The sequence below is a fragment of the Diceros bicornis genome, chromosome 40 (genome assembly GCF_020826845.1).
Source record: "Diceros bicornis minor isolate mBicDic1 chromosome 40, mDicBic1.mat.cur, whole genome shotgun sequence".
NCBI classification, from domain to species: Eukaryota; Metazoa; Chordata; class Mammalia; order Perissodactyla; family Rhinocerotidae; genus Diceros; species Diceros bicornis.
In genome coordinates, this window is record NC_080779.1 from 17,827,300 (window position 1) to 17,848,243 (window position 20,944).

The window sequence follows — 20,944 nt, forward strand, 5'->3', positions numbered from 1 at the left end:
AGTCCCTGGCAAAAAAACAGAAAACCACACAAAACAAACCAGCAGTGGGGTGGGCTGTTGGGCATAAGGGCAGGGTGGGTTCTTCATCTTATTTGCTTCCTCCATCTCTGTCCTAATTGCCCACTGGCTCCCACCCTGCACTCCGGTGTCTGACAGTTGGGCTTTTATCAGAACATCTAGTAACAAGCAGACATTCTAAGGAGAAGTGGAGGGCTGGGTGTGGAGCTGCTGAGAGGGGGCAGAACAGTCAGTCTGTCATCCTGCCTTCAGTCTTCCCTGAGCACTCACACCTGGCCGCGCTGGGGCACTTGAAGATGAAACAGGCCTGCCCTTAGCCAACTGTGAGTTCTGGCCACAAGTGAGGTTTTAAAACATGGGTTTTATTATTGTTCAAATATGGGGGGCCAGCAGATCAGGAGACAACAGCCATTGAAAAGATAGCTTGCTAGTCACAGTTCCCAAGAGTAGGGGGCCTGCCACGCCACGCAGGGCCACACAGGGAAGCACCAGGGGTAGTCAGGAGCCAGAGGAGTGAGGGAAATGAGGACAAGAGCCTTTATCGTAGTTTCCGTGGGAAGGAATGGGTGAGGCAGGGTAAGCAGGTTTAGGATTGGCTAGTCTGAATAATTTCAGTAGGCTCTGGAGTATAGACGCTAGTTGTCTGGTGCCTGGCCCTGGGTGGTTAGGGCAGGGGAATAGTAGCCCAGAGTGAAGGAGCCCCATCAGGAGGTGGTTGGGGGTATGGGCTCTGGATTGGTTAGTTTGCATATGGAAGATGTGCTTGCAGAGGAGTCATTTGCTCACTCTAGGAATTGGCCAGTCCTGGGAGGGACAGTCCCTCCAGGGTCAACAAGGGCCCAGATGTCAATGCATGAAAACCTGGGTTAATACAGGTGTACATGGTGCCAGCATGAAGGGGAAAAGTGCTCCCATGTGGGAGGAATCACAGATGGAGTGCTGAGGGCATGCTGAGGAGAAGCAGCTTCCTGCTTTGATTGGTCTGATTTGGTTTTTGAAGGGGCATGCCAAGGAGGGGGAAATTCTTAATGGGAGGAGAGGACATTTGGCTGAGCCAGCAAAAATGTGATGTGTGGCAGTTAGGGGTGAGGTTGGCTACAGGCAGGGAGCCCTGCTTGGACAGAGGCCCGGGATGGGGAGGTGTCTGGAGGGCCTTAGCAGCAGGAAAAACAGTTGAGACACTCAGGTAAGGCCAAAGTCGCTCTTGAATGCCACGTGGAGGCGTTTGGATTTCATTCTGTGTGAGCTAGCCAGAGCTGTGTTGCCCTCCAGGAGTCCTAATGAATTCACAGACTCCTACAGAATGCCTATGCTTGCCATATATCATAGTCTCAGAACTTAATTAACAAGTTAGGATGCTGATGTAAATTTATTCTGGATGAAAAAAGAAATCCACTGTGGCAGAGGCTGAAAACTCAGTGCCTCCGTGACTGCAGGTAGTGTCAGCTAGTGGAAAGGGCTCTGGGGAGCATGGGGGACAGCCATGCCCCAACTGGAGGGGGCGACAGCCTCTGAGCTCTGAGGGATTACATCATGGGAAAGGGGGCCAGAGTTGCCAGATCTTCCTAGTTTTCAAGAAAGGCTGGAAATTCAGATTCTTGTGAAATCTCCTGAGTTTTGTGAAATCACCTGGAAACTAACTCGGCAGAGCCTTATCTAAGCTCTTTCCTCCCTATCGGCACTGGGAGGCCTGCCACATGGACCCGTGGTGGCCTCTTTCTGCTCTGTGCCTGTCACCTCAATTGAACGGTGAAGGTCAAAGAGGAAACGGGATGATTACAAGGTGTGCCTCGTTTGGGAAACTGAGGCACACCAGGTCGGGGTCAGATCTGGCATCCAAAGATCTTCCCTGAGGTCTTCAGTGAGCCGGTCTGCCGTGCTTCATGTGCACTGCCTCATTGGGAAAACTCATTCATTCTTTCATTCATCCGACAAATATTGACTGTCTGCTGTGTGTGGGGCCAAGGCAAACACTTCATACACAAAAACAGAAAATTTGGTGGGACGCTATCTAAAACTGTATTGTTATTGTAATGATTTTTCAGCAAAACAAAAACTAAAAGGTGCTGTGATCAGTCACTTTTGCTGTCGCTGTGTGGGTGAGGTTTCCTGCAATGATGTTCTGGCAGCACATAGGAAATACTGGTGATTGACAGGGTGGGGTGGGTGGGGCAGGCACAAGGCTCTCCCGCCCATGCCACCTGGTCTGGTTCTCTCCATGTCCCAGGCTGTGAGCTCACCGGCCTTCTTGACCCTGGTGGACGCCCAGCACCTGGTGTGGTGCCAGTGCAGAGCAGGCGTCCCCCAGAGGAGTGAATTGCGTGTGGCAATGTCTGGTTTCAGTAGACAAGATTTTAGTTACAGCGACCATAGAAAAAGCTACAGCAAAATCACAGAATTTAAACATGAAAGTTAGGAGAGTGAGGACAAATGGAATTTGTCAAATGACCTGCCATTATGACATCATTATTGGATCAGTGATTTTTTTATTGGTTTCGCAATGATCCAGCAAAAGCTGAGAGGTTTCCCTGTAGCCTGTTGGGCCTCCTTTGGCGCCAGGCCCTGCTGGGGTTGAGTGTGTGCTGAGATGGACGGAGGGCATGGATGGAGGGCGGGGTGGGTCGTGTTCCTCAGACAGCCGTCTGTGGGGTGGTTAGACTGTGCCGGGGGAAGTCAGTGCTCATAGAATACAATCCTGCGCTCACAGTGCTCCAAAGCGGCTGCCCTGTGTGTGCTTGTTGTCATGTATGTCCCCACCACCTCCCACCCACCCAACAGGGCCGGGTTGTGAATTCTAGACACCTTATGCACGAAAAAGATCATCTTCTTTTAATTACAAATAAAGATGATAGTAAAGCATCAAATTATGTTTAAGAAAGTCTATCAAATATAAAATTTTTTAAAATTTGCTGTTTCGCTTCTCTCCTTGAGTGATTGATGGTTAGCTCTCCTCACCTCCCTGGTGTCTGAAGCTCGGGTGTGCCCTGCCTGTTTGATAACGTAGCACCGTGTGCACCTGTGTGTGCACGCCTGTATATGCGTGCACATGTGTGTGTATGTGTGTATGTGCATGCATGTGTGTGTGGAATGTTTCAGAAACCAACGTGAAGGTCAGAGGTATTCAAGTGCAGGAGGCTGCCAAGCCCAGGACTGTGGAGCATCACACAGAGCAGGGGTGACCTCTGACAGGCCGGGCTCCTTGCAGTCTGTAGCTGAGGGATTCTGTAAAATTAGTCCATGGGCGTCGCCTGTGGGGACAGTCCCATACCACTTTATAAACTGCTCTGAGGAAAGCCTGGACTCACCCCGACACAGCTGCCTCAGAGCGAAATGCAGCAGCTGTCCACAGAGCCCGGGGTTTAAGGCAGGATGTGGAGAAGACCACCTCTGTGTGGAACTGGGGGGGATTTAGGTGGGCTGAAAGTCATGACCGGCCTGTGAATCTGACAGGAGCACCAGGTTAGCGTTGCCTCCTTGTTGAGAATGTCCTTTTGAAATATGTTCTAGGATATGGCTCCCATCCTGTTAATTATGTCACAAACTTAGTAAAGCTGGATAATTAATGATCGTGGGGCACTTGGAACTATAAAATGCCATGTAAATGTTAACGAGTAAAAGTTACTCTGTATTAAATAGATACACTGCTTTAAAAATATTCCATGGTGGGAAGGTTAATTTCCAGAAGAGCTAGAAAGCTTTCTGTTGGACTATCTTCAGAAATTTTTGATATTTTGTTATCTTAACGGTATTTTAGGAGACTCGGGCATTGTGTCTTCTGAAGCATTTGAAAGGCAGATGTCTGCTTACAACATTTAGCTCTGGAAATGAAGTTGCCTATTGGATTTCAGTAAAAATTGTGTCTGCTTCATTCTCTCTAGCCGGAGGCAGTTTGGGCCCAAAGCTAAGGAAGAGGTCAAGATCATTGAGCACCAAACACAGACCTTTCGGCTGATGCCTCACCTGGCCACGGCCTTGGCCCTGACCTTCGCCAACAGGTGAGATGGCTCTCAGGGTTTGCCTCCCGAGGTGAGTGGGAGGCCCTCGCATTAATAAGGAGTGAGAGGAGGCAGGCAGGGGCTTCATTTTCTACCTGTGAGCAGGAAAGTGTCTGTGGTTAAAATTCAATGCCTGGGTAAAAAGTGATGTTTGAGTCTTGGTTGTTTGTATATCCAGATGAATGGGATCCGCAGAGAATTTGAGGAGACTCGAACCAGTGTTTCTCCAGAGTTTCTGAAAGAAAAAGACTTTTAAATGGCTAAAATTTCTTTACCTCTATAAAGGTTCTAATTTACAGTAAACTTTTCAAAAATAGGTCAAGGTGTGTGCCTAGAGGGGAGGCGGTAGGAGTCAGGCTATAATAAAATAGTAACAGTACCGTAAATTCACATGGAACTTCATACTTGACTGCAGGCTATATCTTTGCCTCTCAGCTCTTCCTCCTCGAAGCCCTAGGAGGTCGTCTGGGCAGTTGTGTGTCATCACTGCATTCTAAAGATCAGAAAATTGAGGAATGCCTAAGATCCCAGGGTCCAGGAGTAGATGGACCAGGGATATAACTCCAAACTTTGGGCCCTGATCCTGTGTTCTTTCCTCCCTATGCAATCCTGCTTCTCACTGTTAACTACAAGAATTAATTTCTGAATAACTTAAAACTGGTGTGTGTTTGAAATTTACTGCACCAGTGGCTGAGCTGGTGCCAGTGTTTATAAAAAGGTGGTAATCAGAGAGACTCTGCCAATCTGATGTAGTGGGCTTGTGGAGCTGCCCAGCTGCTGCTGGCCTGGGAGGGGCTAGGTGGACACACCTCTGCTCTTACTGTACTCGAGGCTGGGATTCCAGCGTGCACAAACAGCAAATCCTGCAGACTGGGCTTCATGCAACAACACTAAGGTTGATCCAAGCCACCTGGAAGAATATTTAAATCACTTACATCCGACATCTTACTTACAATGTTTGAATGTTCTTTGAGGTTAATTTGCATACAGTAAAACACGCAGATTTTGGTGTATCATTTGATGAGTTTTGACAAGCATATACACCTGTAATGAATACTCAAACCAAATATAAAACACTCCCATCACCCCAGAAATTTCCCTTGGGCCCCTTTGCAATCAGCCCCCACCTCACCACCGCAGCAGATACAACCACTGTTCAGATTTTTACCCCATTGCTTGGTTTTGCCTGTTCTTGAACTTCATATGGACAAAATCATACAGTATGTATTTTTTGTGTGTGTCCAGTTTATTTCATTCAACATAATGTCTCAATGTTGTTGATAGTTTGTTAATTTTTATTGCTGGGTAGTAAATAAATAAACCACAATTTTTTAATCCATTCTTTCACTGATGGACGTTTGGGTTGTTTCCAGGCTCTTAGCTACTATGAATAAGCCACAGTGAATATTCTTGCACAGTCTTTAATTCTTCTTAGGGTAAACATGTAGAGAGGACTTACAGGGTAATTGGGGATGTATATGTTTCACTGTATAAGAAACTGCCAGTTTTTCATTTTACACTCTCTTGGGCAATGTATGAGAGAGTTCCAGTTGCTCTATGTCCTGATCAACATTTGTTTCATCTCTTTCTTAATTCAGTCCAGACTAATAGGTATGAAATGGTATCTGATTGCAGCTTAAATTCACACTGGCGTTGTGGCTGATGATGTTGAGAACTTTTTCAGGAGTTCATTAGCCATTGAGTATCTTCTTTGTGAAGGATCTGTTTAAGTCCCTTGCACATTTGTCTAAATTGGGCTCTTTATCTTCTTATTACTGACTTATAAGAGTTGTTTATATATTCTAAAAGCAAGTTCTTTGTTAGATATACTTATGCAGATATTTTCGTCTATTCTGGGTTTGTCTTTTCATTTTTCTTAATCACATTTTTTGGTGAGCAGAAAATTTTAATGTTGATTATGTCTAATTTATTCATTATTTTTTGTTTTATGAATAGTGCTTTCTCTGTCCTCTCTAAGACATCTTCATAACCATAGCTTTATAGTAAGTCTTGAAATCAGGTAGTGGGGCTGGCCTTACAGAAATAAAAAGGAATATAGGGGAATATTATGGGCAACAGTATGCCAACAATTAGATAACCTAGATAAAATGGACAAAGTCTTAGGAAGATACAAACTACCAAAACTGAATAAAGAATAAATAGGAAATCTGAACAAACTTATAGCAACTAAAGAGATTGGATTAGTAATTTTAACCCGTCCAAAACATAGGAGAGGAGGGAACACTTTCCAACTTATTCTATGAGGCCAGAATACCCAATACCAAAATGAGGCAAAGACATTAGAAGGAAACTCTAGACCAATATAACTTGAATACAGATGTAAAATCTTTAACAAAATGCCAGCAAATTGAATCCAGCAACGTATAAAAAAAATTATACACTATGACCATCATACACCATGACCAAGTGAGATTCATCCCAGGAATGTTTAACGTACAAAAATCAACCAATGTGACACCCCACATTAATAGAATAAATGAAAAAAAAAACCCATATGATCATCTCTACAGATGTGGAAAAAGAATTTGACAAAATCCAACACCCGTTCATGATAAATGACACTCAGAAAACTAGGAATAGAAGGGAACTTCTTCTGTCTCGTAAAAGTCATCTATGAAAAATCTACAGTTATCTGTAATTGTATGTAATAGTAAAAAATTGAGTGCTTTCTCCCTAAGATCAGGAACAAGATAAGGATATCTTTCCACATCTATTCAATATTGTGTTGGATGTTCCAACAAGGATAAGCAGGCAAGAAAAATAATGAGGCATGTAGATTAGAGAGGAAGTAGTAAAACTATCTCTATTTACAGATGACATGGTCTTCTATACAGAAAATTCTAAGGAATCCACTAAAAATTTGTTAGAACTAATAAACGAAGTCGGCAAGATTACAGGATACAAGATCAATGTACAAAAATCAATTGTATTTTTTCATCCTAGCAATGAATAATCCAAAAATGAAAGGAAGAAAACCAATTCCATTACCAATATCCTCAAAAAGAATAAAATACTTAGTAATAAATTTAACAAAAGAAGTTAAAGAAGATGTAAATATATGGAAAGGCATCCCATGTTTATAAAAAGAAGACTTAATATTGTTAATATGACAGTACTCCCCTAATTAATGTACAGATTCAATGCAATCTTTATCAAAATCCCAGCAGCCTGTTTTTCAGAAATTGACAAGCTGATTTTAAAAATTCATGTGGAACAAAAAGGACCTGATATAGCCAAAACAATCTTGAAAAAGTTGGAGGACAGACACTTCCCAATTTGAAAACTTACTACAAAGCTACGCTAATCAAGACAGTGTGGTAATGGCATAGGATAGACATATAGATCAACGGAATCAAACTGAGAATACAGAAATAAATCTCTAAATATATGGTCAGTTGATTTTTGACAAAGGTGCTAAGACACTTCAATGAGTAAAAGAATAGTCTTTTCAACCCATGGTGCTGGTAAAACTGGATATCCACATGCAAGGGAATGAAGTTGGACCCCTCCCTCACACCATATGCAGCAATTAACTCAAAATGGAGCACAGACCTCAATATAAGAGCTAAAATAATAAAACTCTTAGAGGAAAACAGGAGTAAATCTTCACAACCATGCGTTAGGCCAGAGTTTCTTAGATATAACACCAAAAGCATATGTGATAAAAGAAAAAATAGGTAAATTTAATTTTTTCAGAAGTAAAATCTTTTTGTGTTTCAAAAGACACCATCAAGAAGATTAAAAGACAATCCATAGAGTGGGATAAAATATTTGCGAATCTGATAAGGGACCTGTGTGTAGAACATATAAAAAACTTTTGCAATTCAACAATAAAATGACAAATAACCCAACTGAAAAATGGGCAAAGATCTGAATAGACATTTCTCCAAAGAAGATATACAAATGGCCAATAAGCACATGAAAAAATGCTAAAAATCATTATTCATCAGGGAAGTGCAAATCAAAATGACTATGAAATATTACTTCACATCCACTAAGATGGCTATAATAAAGATAATAACGAATGTTGATGAAGATATGATGAAATGGCACCTTCATACATTGCTGGTGGGAATGTAAAATGATACAGCCACTTTGGACAACAGTTTGGCCGTTTTTCAAAACGTTAAACATGAAATTACCATGACCCAGCAATTCCACTGCTAGATATATAATGCAAGAGAAATGAAACCATATGTGCACACCAAAACCTGTACATGAACGTTCATAGCAACATCATTCATAAACCCAAAATGTGGAAACAGTCCAAACGTCCATCAACTAAAAACTGGATAAACAAAAGTGGTATATCCACACAATGTAATATTATTTGGTAATAAAAAGGAGTGAAGTACTGATATGTGCTACAGCAGAAATGGACCTTGAAAACGTTATGCTGAGTGAAAGAAGCTAGTCACGAAGATCATATTGTATGATTCCATTGAAATGAAATTTCCAGAATAGTCATATTCAGAGAGACAGAAAGTAAATCAATGGTTGCCAGGGACTGTGGGGTAAAGGAGGGAGTGAGGAGTGATTGCTGTTGGGTATGAGGTTTCTTTATGCAGTGATGAAATGTTCTAAAATTAGATGGTAATGGTTGCACAACTCTGTAAATATACTTAAAACCGCTGAATTGTACAGTTTAAAAATGTGAATTCTGTGGTATGTGAAATATATCTCAATAAAGCTGTTATTAAAAAAAAGAAAGAAATCAGGTTGAGTCATCTAAGTAGATTCTTTTTCAAAATTGTCTTGGCTATTGTAGGTCTTGTGCATTTCCGTATACAATTTTGAATCTGCTCATCAGTTTTTTGCCAAAAAACCCTGCTTGGATTTATTTGTGATTGCATTGAATCTATAAAGCAATTCAGGCCGTTTTGGGTCTTTCAAATCCAAAAAGATGGTATATCTCTTCATTTATATAGGTCCGTAATTTTTCTTAGCAGTATTTTATAACTTACAGTATAGAGCTCTTTCACATTTTTCATTAAATTTATTCAAATGGAATTTCTTTTTAAATTTAATTACCAATTGTTAATATCATATGGAAATGTATTAATTTTCATATATTGACCTTGTATCCTATATTCTCACTAAATTCACTTTTTAGATCTAGTAGTTTCTTTATAGACTCTTTAGGATTTTCTGTTTACACAATCATATCACAGTGAATAGAGTTTCACTTCTTCCTTGCCAATCTTGATGCCTTTTTTTTTCTTTTTCTTGCTTTATTGGACTGGCTAAAACCTCCACTACAATATTGAATAGCAATGGTGAGAGTGAACATCCTTATTTTCTTCCTGATTTTACAGGAAAAAGCATTCAGTATTTCCCCATTAAGTGTGAAAGTTCACTGCAGGATTTTTGTGGGTGCTTTTTACTAGATTGAGGAAGTTCCCTTCTACTCCTAGTTGGTTTTTTTTATCATGGATGTTGAATTTTGACTACAGCTTTCTGTCTATTTAGATGATCATATGAGGTTTCTTCATTTTATTAATGAAGTGAATTACATTGATTGCTTTTCAAATGTTGAGCCAAATTTGTATTCTTTGAAATCTTTGGTCATAATATATTATAATTTTTTATATTATTGGATTCAATTTGCTAACGTTTTGCTAAGGATTATTGTGTTTATGTTCATGAAGAATATTGATTTATAATTTTCTTTCCTTGAAGTGTCCTTGTAAATTTTTAGTATCAAGGGTATGTTGTCCTCATAAAATGAGTAGGAAAGTGGTCCCTTCTCCTCTATTTTCTTAAGGAGTTTGTGTAAGATTGGAATTATTTCTTCCTTAAATTTGATAATATTTACTAAGAAGCCATTGGGGATGTTTTTTTTTTTAACAGGAAGATTTTTAATTACTCTGTTAATTTCTTTAAAAAATAAGAAAGTCTTAAGCTAGCCAATTTCTTCTCTTGTCAGTTTTACTGATCTGTGTTTTTCAAGGAATTTGTCCATTTCCTTTAAATTTGTAAAATTTATCTAAGGTGTTAACAGTATTTCCTTATTATCATATTAATATTTATAGGATCTGTGGTGATGGTCTTTCTTTTATTCCTGTCCTGATATAATTTTTTGCTTCCCTCTTTTTTCCTTGGTTAATTTTGCTAGATGTTTATCAGTCTTGTTAATCTTTTCAAAGAATCTACTTTTGTCTTAGATGCTTTTCTTAAATTTTTGTCCATTTTCTGTTATTAAGTTCTTGTCTTTATTATTTTCTCACTTCTATTTAGTATTTAATTTGCTTTCTTTTTCTAGCTTTTGAAAGTGGAAGGCTAGGTCATTAGTCTTAAACCTTTCTTTGTAAAATAAAAATGTGTTATTAAATAAATTTTTGTCAGTTTTGTTTTGTGTATTTTTAGGTCAGATTTTGGGTTATTATGTCTTCTAGAGGAATTTAGCCTGTTACATTTATTAAATGTTTTTCTTCATTTCTAGTAATTTTTCTTTTCTTGAAGTCTACTTTCTCTGTTATTGGTATAGCCATACCAGTTTTCTTATGCCTAGTGTTTTCATGGTATATCTTTTCCCACCCTTTTATTTTTAACCTGTCATTGTACCAACCTATGTGTGTCATTGTGAAATTTTTATAAACAGCATGTGGTGAAGTCTTGCTTTTTATCCAGTCTGATAATCTTTTAATTTGGAGTGTTTGGCTCGTTTTTATTTACTATAATTCCTACAATGGTTGAGTTAAGTCTACCATTTTGCCGCTTGCTTTATATTTGTTCTATCTTTTCTTGGTTTCTTCATTCCCCCTGTCTTTCCTTTCTTGGGGGTTGTTGAGTATTTTTTAGTATTCCATTTTATCTCCTCTCTTGGCTTTTACTTGTACTTCTTTTCTTTTCCATTTTCCTACTGAATGATTTAAGCAATTCATCCTTATCTTGCCAGTGTCCACCTTGAATTAATATTATACCACTTTGTGTATAATGTAATATTGCAAGAATATAATTCTATTTATCCCTGTCTATCCTTTGTGCTACTATTGTCTTATGTTACCTCTCTATATATTAGAAACACCATAGTACATTGTTATTATTTTTGTTTTAAGCAATAATTGCCTTTTTAATTTAAACATTTTATTTGAAGTAATTTTAGTCTTACAAAATAGACGCAAAGAATATAGAAGGGTCCCACATATCCCTCACTTAGCTCCTCTAATGTTCCCATCCTACACAATCATGGTACAGTTATCAAAGTGAGGGAGTTAACATTGGTACAATATTATTAATTATACCCACTTGATTTGGATTCCCCAGTTTGTACACTCGTGTCCTTTTTCTGTTCCAGGATCCAATCCTGCATCCAACTTTGGATTTGGTTGTCAGGGCTCCTTAGTCTCCTCCAGTCTGTAGAAGTTCCTCAGTCCTTTCTTGTTTGTCTTTACCGCTTGTGGAGAGTCCTGGCCAGGTGCTTGGTTTGGACTTGTGTGATGTTCTCTCATGAACGACTGAGGTTATGGATGTTTGGGAGGAAAAAACACGAAAATGAGGAACCCTTATCCCATCATATTTAGGGTTCCTGATATCCATGTGTCTTATTCGTGGTGATATTAATCCCGATCACTTGGTTAAGGTAGTTTCAGCTAGGCTTCTCCATTGAAGAGTTACTGTTTTTCCCTTTCCATACTCTGTTATTTAAAAGCAAGTCATAAGTCCAGCCTGCACTCAAGGAGAGGAAAATTAAGCTCCACCTTCTGGAGGAAAGAATGTCAGGAATTTGTGGCAATATGTTAAAACCATCATGCTAATTGATAAATATTTTGGGAAAAATACTTTGAGGCTACACAAACATTCTGCTTCTCCTTAAACTCACAACCAATAATTTAAGCATTCATCAATGGATCTTACCTGTAGCAATTAATACTGTGGTGTTTTAATGATGATTTTCTATTTCCCTACACACACACACACACACACACACACACACTGAAATTCTTCTCTAAGGAAGAGTTGTCTCTTTCCCTCTCTTTTGTTTATTTATATCAGTATAGACTCATAGATTTTTATCTTATTCTTTGGGTTACAATTCATTACGATCTCATTTATTCATTTATTTATTTTCTGTAATTGTTACAGCTTTGGCCATTGGGAGCTCTGTTAGGTTGATTCCTATATCCTTTTTTTTTTTTTTTTTTTTTTTTTGCTTTTTATCCCTTTGCTCAGCTCCTGCTAAGTCTATTTTCTTTTTTAGTCTCAAACTCTGAATTAATTCCATTGGCTGTGGACAAGACTGCTTCATCTTAGTCTTAATATTTTTAAGATTGTTTTTTTACCTGACTTCTTTTATGAATGATAGGTACAGAAAACACCTAGCTAGTGCATAAAGGTTTGTTAACACTTTTGAATTGAGGTGGTGGTTCCTATTTTTCTCCCACCCTAGACGAGCCACTAGTTTCTTATGGGACACTCAAGGCTGGTCCCTGTTTCCCACAAAAGCTAGAGTGACCGTACAGCCTGGATATTCTAATAAAGTGTCAATTAAGGAAATTCTGTTAAGTTGACAGACCGTGTGTTCTGATATTAGTCTGGCAGAATGTGGTCACATAGACATGACATAAGCTGGACTACAGAGTAGATCACGTATCATACGTGTGGAGAGTAAGTACTTCATAGAGCAAGCATTACCTAGGGCAGAGTTGCCAAATACCTGCTGTGTGTGTCACCACTGCCACTTTTCATCCTTTGTCCGTAACAGACATCAGTGAGTGATCACAGTTCTTTTTCCCAGTGAACTCACTTCTATGTCCTTTTGTTTTTTTTTGTGAGGAAGATCAGCCCTGAGCTAACATCCAATGCCAATCCTCCTCTTTTTGCTGAGGAAGACTGGCTCTGGGCTAACATCCATGCCCATCTTCCTCTACTTTATATGGGATGTCACCACAGCATGGCTTGACAAGCAGTGCATTGGTGTGCGCCTGCGATCCGAACCTGCGAACCCTGGGCCGCCAAAGCGGAGCGCGTGCTCTTAACCGCTACGCCACCGGGCCGGCCCCCTATATCCTTTGGATATGCCCACTTTTTCTTTTTTTTTTTTTAGCACTTCCTTACTTTATGACTGCAGAAGATGCTTCAGGATCATGTATTTTTCCTGCCCCAGCCCTACCCTGGTCCCTTTTATTGGAGAATGGTATTTAGAGGCTAAGATCTGAGTGCTAGGTGTGCTAGCTCCTACTGGGGTGTCATTGTTTCTAGTCCTTCTCAGGGCACATGGCTAGGAAAGGTATGTATCTATCAGTATACATCGTAAAATTTAAAAAATGAGTTCATTAGATACCTCTGACTCCAATCCAGCACCACAGGACTTATTCTAGCATTTTCCCCTTTCTTTATTTGTAACTTCCTTCTCTTACTGTGTGAAATCTGACTCTCAGTATCTACAATGCATTTTCTTATTTGACCATAGTATGCATGTAAATTAGTTTCAGAATTGCAAATCCATACCACTGTGAGAAAAAAAGTTACCAACCAGACTACAGTGTTACTGTAGACTTCTTTTTTTCTTTCACATTTCAACATCTACTCAAACCACTGTTTCCTTAAGTTTTTAGGTTAGCTCCTTTCTCCCGTGCTTCAGCGTGGTTGTGTCAAACATTTGTCTTGTAGTTAGCTTCATTCGTCACTGTGTTCAGGGAACACATCTTGTGTTCCCCTGACATCCTGATTGTTGTTGTTGTTTTAAAATTTGTGTACAATAAAATTCACTCTTTGTAGTATACAGTTCTCTAGGTTTTGATAGAGGCACAGAGTTGTATATCTACCACTACAATATCAATCAAAGTTGTTTCTTCACATCCCAGATTTCCTTGTGCTGCCCTTTGTAGTCAACTCCTCCTCGTACTCTCACCCCCTGGCAACCTGTTGTTCATATCTATAGTTTTTCCTTTTCCAGAGTGTCATATAAATGGAATTGTACAATATGTAGCCTTTTGGATCTGGCTTCTTTCACTTTACAAAATGCATTTCAGATTCATCCATGTTGTTTGGTGAGAGAGTAGTTTGTTACTTTTCGTTGCTGACTAGTATTCCATTGTATGGATGTACCGCAGGTTATCTGTTCACCTGTTGAGGGACATATAGGTTGTTTCCAATTTCTGACGATTATGAATAACACTGCTATAAACAACCCTTTACAAGTTTTTGTGTGAACATAAGTTTTTGATTCACTTGGCAAATACATAGAAGTAGGATTGGTGGGTCACGTGGTAAGTGTGTGTTTAAGTTTCTAAGAAATTGCTGAACTGTTTTCCAAAGTGGTTGCATCATTTTGTATTTCTACCAGTAATGTATGAGAGTTGCGGTTGCTCTGCATCCCTGCCAGCTAGTCTTATTGTCAAGATTTGTTTTTGCTTTTGTTTTTTAATTTTTTTTGGCTTTTCTAATAGTTTTAATCTATATTACCCTAATATCTAATGATGTTCAGTGTCTTTTCATGTCTTTGTTTGCCGTCTGTGTATTTTCTTTCATGAAGTATCTGTTCAGATCTTTCACCCATTTTTACATTGGGGTGTTTGTTTCCTTATTGATGAGTATGAGAGATCCTTATATATTCTGGATAGATTTTTTTTGTATCCTATATGTGATTTGCAAATATTTTATCCTGGTCTGTCACTTAAAACTGTCTTAATCAGAGCAATAGTTTTTAATTTTGATTTGATTTGAAAGCTTTAAATTTTGATTTGTCTTGAAATTGGGTAGTATGAGTTCTACAACTTTTTCTTTTTCAGAATTGTTTTAGTTCTTCTCATTCCTTTTTGCCTTTATTTATACATTTTATAATCATCTTGTAAATAGCTACAAAGAAGATTGCTGGTATTTTTCTTGGGATTGTGTTGAATCTATAGATCAAATTGGGGAGAATTGACTTCTTAATGGGAATCTTCCAATTCACGAACACTATTTATCTCTCGATTTATTTAGATCTTAGATTTCTATCTTCAGTGTTTTGTAGTTTTCAACATATAGATCGTGCACATATTTTGTTATATTTATACCTAAGAATTTTACTCTTTTTTTTTGTTTGGGTGCAATTGTTTATTTCTAGTATACAGGAATACTATTTACTTCAGTATATTGATCTGCTATCTTTTGAAAGTCTCTTATTCATCCTAGAAACTTTGTTTGTAGATTTTAATAGATACATGTCTCTGCAGATTACCTCTTTCTTCTTGAATGAGTTTTGATTTATTTCACCTAATTTGTCAATTTATTGCAATAGTGTCGGTTGTAGTATTCTTTTATCATCCTTTTAATGCCTATGGGACCAGTAGTGATTTCTCCTCTTTCATTCCTGATATTTTGTGTTTCTTTCTCTCTCTCTTAAGGGACTGGTTGGGTTACTGCTTTGAGACCTTTCTTCTTACCTAATATAATCATTTCATACTAAAATGTCTCTCTAAGCATTGCTTTAGCTGCATCTCTGCTTTTGGTATGTTGTATTTTCATTTACGTTTTCATTCAGTTCAAAATAGTTTAAAATTCTCCTTAAGATATTTACTGCTTTGGTTATTTAAGAGTACTGTCATGGTCCAAGAACATCCTTTATATGAATTTTATTCTTTTAAATGAGTGGACCAAAATACACACACACACACGTGTGCATGTGTGTACATACCTTGTTGCACATTGAGAGGAATGTGTCATCTGTTATAGTGGGGAGGACAGCTATAAATGTCAGTTGGGTTAAGTTGGTTGACTGTGCTCTGCAGATCATGTACATCCGTACTGATTTTCTGCCTACTTGTTCTGTCAATGACTGAGAGAAAAGGGTTGGCATTTCCAACTACAATTATGAATTTGTGTATTTCTGCTTTCAGTTTTATCAGTTTTTGCCTCAAGTATTTTGAATCTTTTTTTTAAGTTGCATACACATGTAGGATTGTTATGTCTTTATGGAGAATTGACCCTATTATCATTGTGTAATTTTTCTCCTAATCCCTAAAAATATTCCTTGTCCTGAAGCCTATCTTGTCATATTAATATAGCTACTCCAGATTTCTTTTGTTTAGTGTTTTTGTGGTACATCTTTCTTCATACTTTTATTTTTTTTAAGATTTATTTATTTATTTTTTTCCCCCCAAAGCCCCAGTAGATAGTTGTATGTCATAGTTGCACATCCTTCTAGTTGCTGCATGTGGGACACGGCCTCAGCATGGCCGGAGAAGCGGTGCGTCGGTGCGCGCCCGGGATCCGAACCGGGGCTGCCAGCAGTGGAGCGCGCGCACTTAACCACTAAGCCACGGGGCCGGCCCTTCATACTTTTATTTTTAATCTACCTATATTTGTAAAGTGGGTTTCTTCTAAAACAACATATAGTTGGGTCTTGCTTTTTTATCCAATTTGAAAATCTCTGACTTTTAACTGGTGTGTTTAGAGCAATGGCATTTAAAGTGATTATTGATATTTTTGGATTCCAGTCCATATTGTTAGCTGATTTTTATTTTTCCTGTATATTTTTTGTTTCTTTTTCCTTTTTTTCTGCCTGCTCTTGGGTTAATTGAACATTATTTAATATTGATTTTATCTCTTTTATTGATTTATTATTTATACTTCTTTTAAAAATATTTTAATTGTTGACCCAGGATTTGCAGTATACATCTTTAGCGAATCAGAGACTACCTTCAAGTAACATTATACTGCTTCCCATGTGGTGTAAGGATCTAAAACAGTGTATTCCCAATTCTTCCCTCCCATCCTTTTCCTGCTATTGTTGTTATATAATTTACTTTTAACTATGCCACAGACACGTACCACATCGCTACTCTTTTTCTTTTACATAGTTATGTTTTAGAGCAATTAAAAATAAGAAACACTGAATGTTATTTTACCTTCATTTATTTCGTTTCTAACACTGGTAATTTATTCGTGTAGATCCAAGTTTCTAACTGATACCATATTTATTGTGCCTGAAGAACTTTTAACATTTCATGTAGAATAGGTCTGCTAGCAATGAATTCTCTCCATTTTTTGTTTTTTGAGAAAGTCTTTATTTCTCCTTTTTTTTTTGAAAGACATTGCCAATAGATACAGAATTCTGGGTTGATAGTTTGTTTTTCTTTAGGCACTTTAAAGATGTCACTCTATTGTCTTGATTCCTTGATTCTCATGAAAAAACAGCCAAGATTTTTCTGGCTATTTCCTTATATTCCTACTCTAGCTGCTTTTAAGGATTTTCTCTTTTTCTTTGGTTTTCAGAGTTTGACTGTGTTGGCCTAGGTGTGGTTTTGTGGTTTTGAGTGTCTGTGCTGTTTGGAGTTTGTTGACCCCCTGGGATGTGTGGGTTGAAGTTTTTCATCAAATTTGGAAATATTTTGGCCATTATTTCTTTAAATATTTTTTTCTGCCCCATTCTTTCTTTCCTTTCCTTCTGGGTCTCTAATTATACAGATGATAAACTGCTTTGTATTATCCCACATCCCTAAAGTTATGTCTTTTCTTCCTATCTTTTTTCTCTGTACTTCAATTTGGATAATGTCCCTGGATCTATCTTCAAGTTCTCTGTTCCTTTCTTATGCAATGTCCAGTCTACTAAAAAGTGCTTGTCCCTCTGGAATTCAGTTAGTCAAGGCTTCCTGCAGCCTTTGCTCTTTGATAGCCCTTTGGGAAAATATGATTTTTATTTTATCTATTATTTTCTTGCTATTATTGAGGGAGCAAAAGTCTCTGGTGTCCTTTTATATCCTAACCCTGTGACATTTCTTTTAACTCTATCGATTCCATCTGAAGTTGTCAGTAACTCGCTACAGAGCATCCCTCGTCCCTTATACTCCTTTTGGCTTCACCCGTCCAGCCTGCTTCAGCGAAGCCAGATAATTCCTGATACCTAGGTCGGTTCTCAGTGGATGTCAGCCTGGAGGCACACACAGGTCCTCTGATGTGCTTTTCAAAAGCCCCAGATTCTCTGCACCCACTCCCCGTGATTCTGACTCACCTGCTTTGGGGAGAATTGCAGGAATCCGGAGTGTGTATCTTTAAGCTTCTAGGTGATTCTAATGAGCAGCCAGAGATGAGAACCACAGGAACTCTGTAGGGAGCTTCCTAGCATGACCTGGAAATAAGTTTCGCTAACAGATAAGAGGCAGCACTATTAAATTATCCTGAAAATTTAAATGGGATCAAGATAGTCTGATGATGAAACCTGAGAATTTTTCACATGCGTGCCAAAGGAAAACAAAATGCTTCTTTGCATTTTTTGCCCAGTGGGACCTGTAACTATTATGAAGAGGTAAGGTTATCTATATATTCACTATTGACAAACTCATGACACGAGAAGTTGCTAGACCACATAACAGAGGCGCTATATATTCTACGTTTTTAAGTTATATAAATATATACTTATATATATAACATATATATACACACACATACACATGCATCTTTGTGTAACAAAAGTGTTATATGTATCAACAATGTTTCCTTTTTCTCCAGCTTTATTTTTATTTTTAGCTTGATTTAAGCTTAATATACCTTGATTCTATATGTACTGCGTTGCCACTATTAATAAAAATTGAAGCTTCCCTTGATTTTAGGGAGACACTCCCCAGATGCCAACATCAGAGAAATAGAGACAGGTCACAGTTCTAGCTTTAGGTTTTAAGGGGAGAAATGAGAGATGATTAATGGAAATTAATAAATTCATAAGCACCATGGAGCCCTTACCGTGTGCCATGCACGGGTGACACAGTGCTGAACGGGACAGGTCAGATCCGTGTCCTCACCAAGCCGTCAGTCTAACTGACCCCAGGAGCTACCCGACTTCCTTGACCTTCGCCTCCTTGCGCCCCCTGTGGTCTCTGGCCTGGCTCAGTGTCCCCACCGTGGCTCTGTTTCTCCTTCCCCATTCTTTCCCTCCAACCCCCACTCGCTGCACGGGGTTGACCCACTGAAAACTGGGTTAGAAGAACCCCCAGGAAGAAGTGCCTCAGCTGGACGGCAGAGGTTGTGTGGTAAAACAAACTCAGGGAGAAGTTGGTGTTGTCTGTGACATATTCTGGCTTGCTTGTTTCTCTATAGTTTACGGCCCCTGTTGCCCCTCCAACCACGTGTGAGGAAATAGTTTAATGGCGCTGATTGTAACGTGACAAAATCTGACGCTTAAGTACCTCTCTCCACATGTGCACCCCTCTTTTTTTTTCAACTAACATTGTCAGACCTCGTTACAGGTGCCGTCTCCCAATTCTCGTGGACATAATGCCGCCAATCAACTGGCTTCAAGTTTCAGGGTCTGGATAATCTGAGGCTGACGAGTTAGTTTATTCAGCGCACTGGGTCCTGCTCCAGCATAGAGAAGCACTGGGGAGAGTAGTCCAGACCTGTGGGTATACGTGTCTGGAGTTAGGTGGGCAGGAAAAACAGGCCACAAGCCAGTGTCGGCTGGCCCTGCCTCTCCTCCCATCTAATGTGACAAACACCCGAGTGGTCAGAGCTTCACTGCACAGTTGGAAGCAGGTAATAGAGGTGAAGCGAGATGGCTTCCTCCACTGCACACGTGTTGATGTATTCAGCAACTACATGGTACCTTGCTTGTAGGGTTGCTAGGTAAAATAGAGTCGCCCAGTTAAATGTGAATTTCAGATACCCAACACATAATTTTTTAGTCCAAGTATATCCCAATACTTAAACTACAAATTAGGCATCGTTTCTGTTGTTAAATCTGGCAGTCCTGCTCGCTAGGTCCTGGACATATGTTGGTGCTTGAGTCGGACTGGTCCTTTGTGATGCCGTGTCTGGGGTTTGGCAGCAGCATGTTGACAAGCACCCCTGGTTCCTTATCGCATCGCTTCCCCCTTGTCTCCCCAGGCCTGGAGACAGGAAGGAGGTGTTTGGCCCTCAGCGAGCCCACTGCCCCCACCCTGCACCACTCCCATTGTCTTGCCCTCAATTAGCCTGTGTGGTCCAGGAAGAGAGGGGACCCATCTCCCCACTGGCTTCTCAGCTGCCAGGCAGGGCCGGCTGAGTGAGGAGAGGGCTGGCTTGGGGGGGCCCTCCACGAGAGGTGACGGCCTTCTGAGGAGCCTGCTGGGGCTTTTCTTCCTGCTCACACTCTCCAGAACTGGCAGAGCTGTCCCCTCCTCCCTTCAGCACATGGCTTGTGCATCAGGTACCTTTCCAGGCCCTGAGTACTCAGCAGCCAACAGAACTACTGGATTCCAGGTAGGATTCCTGTTTTCTGCCTTTGGCCATGGGTGCCTATCCTTGGGTCGCTTATTAACCTCCTCCTGGGGGGGTCCAGGGCATCCAAGGCCTGCATCCCACTGCTGAGTGCTGGTGGTGCCCTGCGTGCTTCCTGGCTCAGCGCCATGCCAGTGGGTGCTTGGTGTCCAGGACTTACTGGACGTGCGAGCTGTATCACCTGGCTGATGCCCTCCGTGTTCTTACCCACCAACTGTGAGAGTGGAGTCCCTCCTGTGGTGGGAATAAATGCTTAATACGTGTTAGTAGTTGTTGTTGCCATCACTCCCAAGACTCCTCAAGCTTTTACCCCCAATCCCGCCAATTACCACATTCTGGTGATTTTTCCTCCTTCATTGAAATCACTCAAAGCCCTCCTTCCCATCAACCCACCTGGACCCTCCCAGCTTCCTCTCTTGACTCTTGCTCCCCACATCCAGCCAGGCCCTCGTCAAATCTGTTCTCCACAAGCCACCATACCTGAAATGCAATCTGAATTCTCACTTGCCTGCTGGACCCTCCCTTGGCCTTCCAGTGTCTTCTGTGCTGGATGAAACTCAAGTTCCCTCCTGTGGCCTTGGAGCACCTTCTCCTGCCTGGCCCCACCCTGCCTCCATCATTCACCCCTCACATCCTTGCCTCCTTCACCTGGTAGCTCATAGTCATCTTTTGAGATACAGTTCAGGTTGTTATCTCCTCCAAGACACCTTCTCTGAGCCTCGTCTGGAATAAGG

The 20,944-nt window shown here is 40.0% G+C and overlaps 1 protein-coding gene across 8 annotated transcripts in view; it reads left to right on the plus strand.

The window, feature by feature from the left end:
* The window catches only part of ACOXL (acyl-CoA oxidase like), a 371,667-nt gene that overhangs the window by 166,838 nt on the left and 183,885 nt on the right, over positions 1-20,944 (plus strand). For all 8 annotated transcript variants that reach the window (XM_058534585.1, XM_058534586.1, XM_058534590.1 and 5 more), the window contains one exon: positions 3,897-4,013. In XM_058534585.1, coding sequence (XP_058390568.1) covers positions 3,897-4,013 — 117 coding nt within the window. The remainder of the gene's footprint in view (positions 1-3,896; positions 4,014-20,944) is intronic.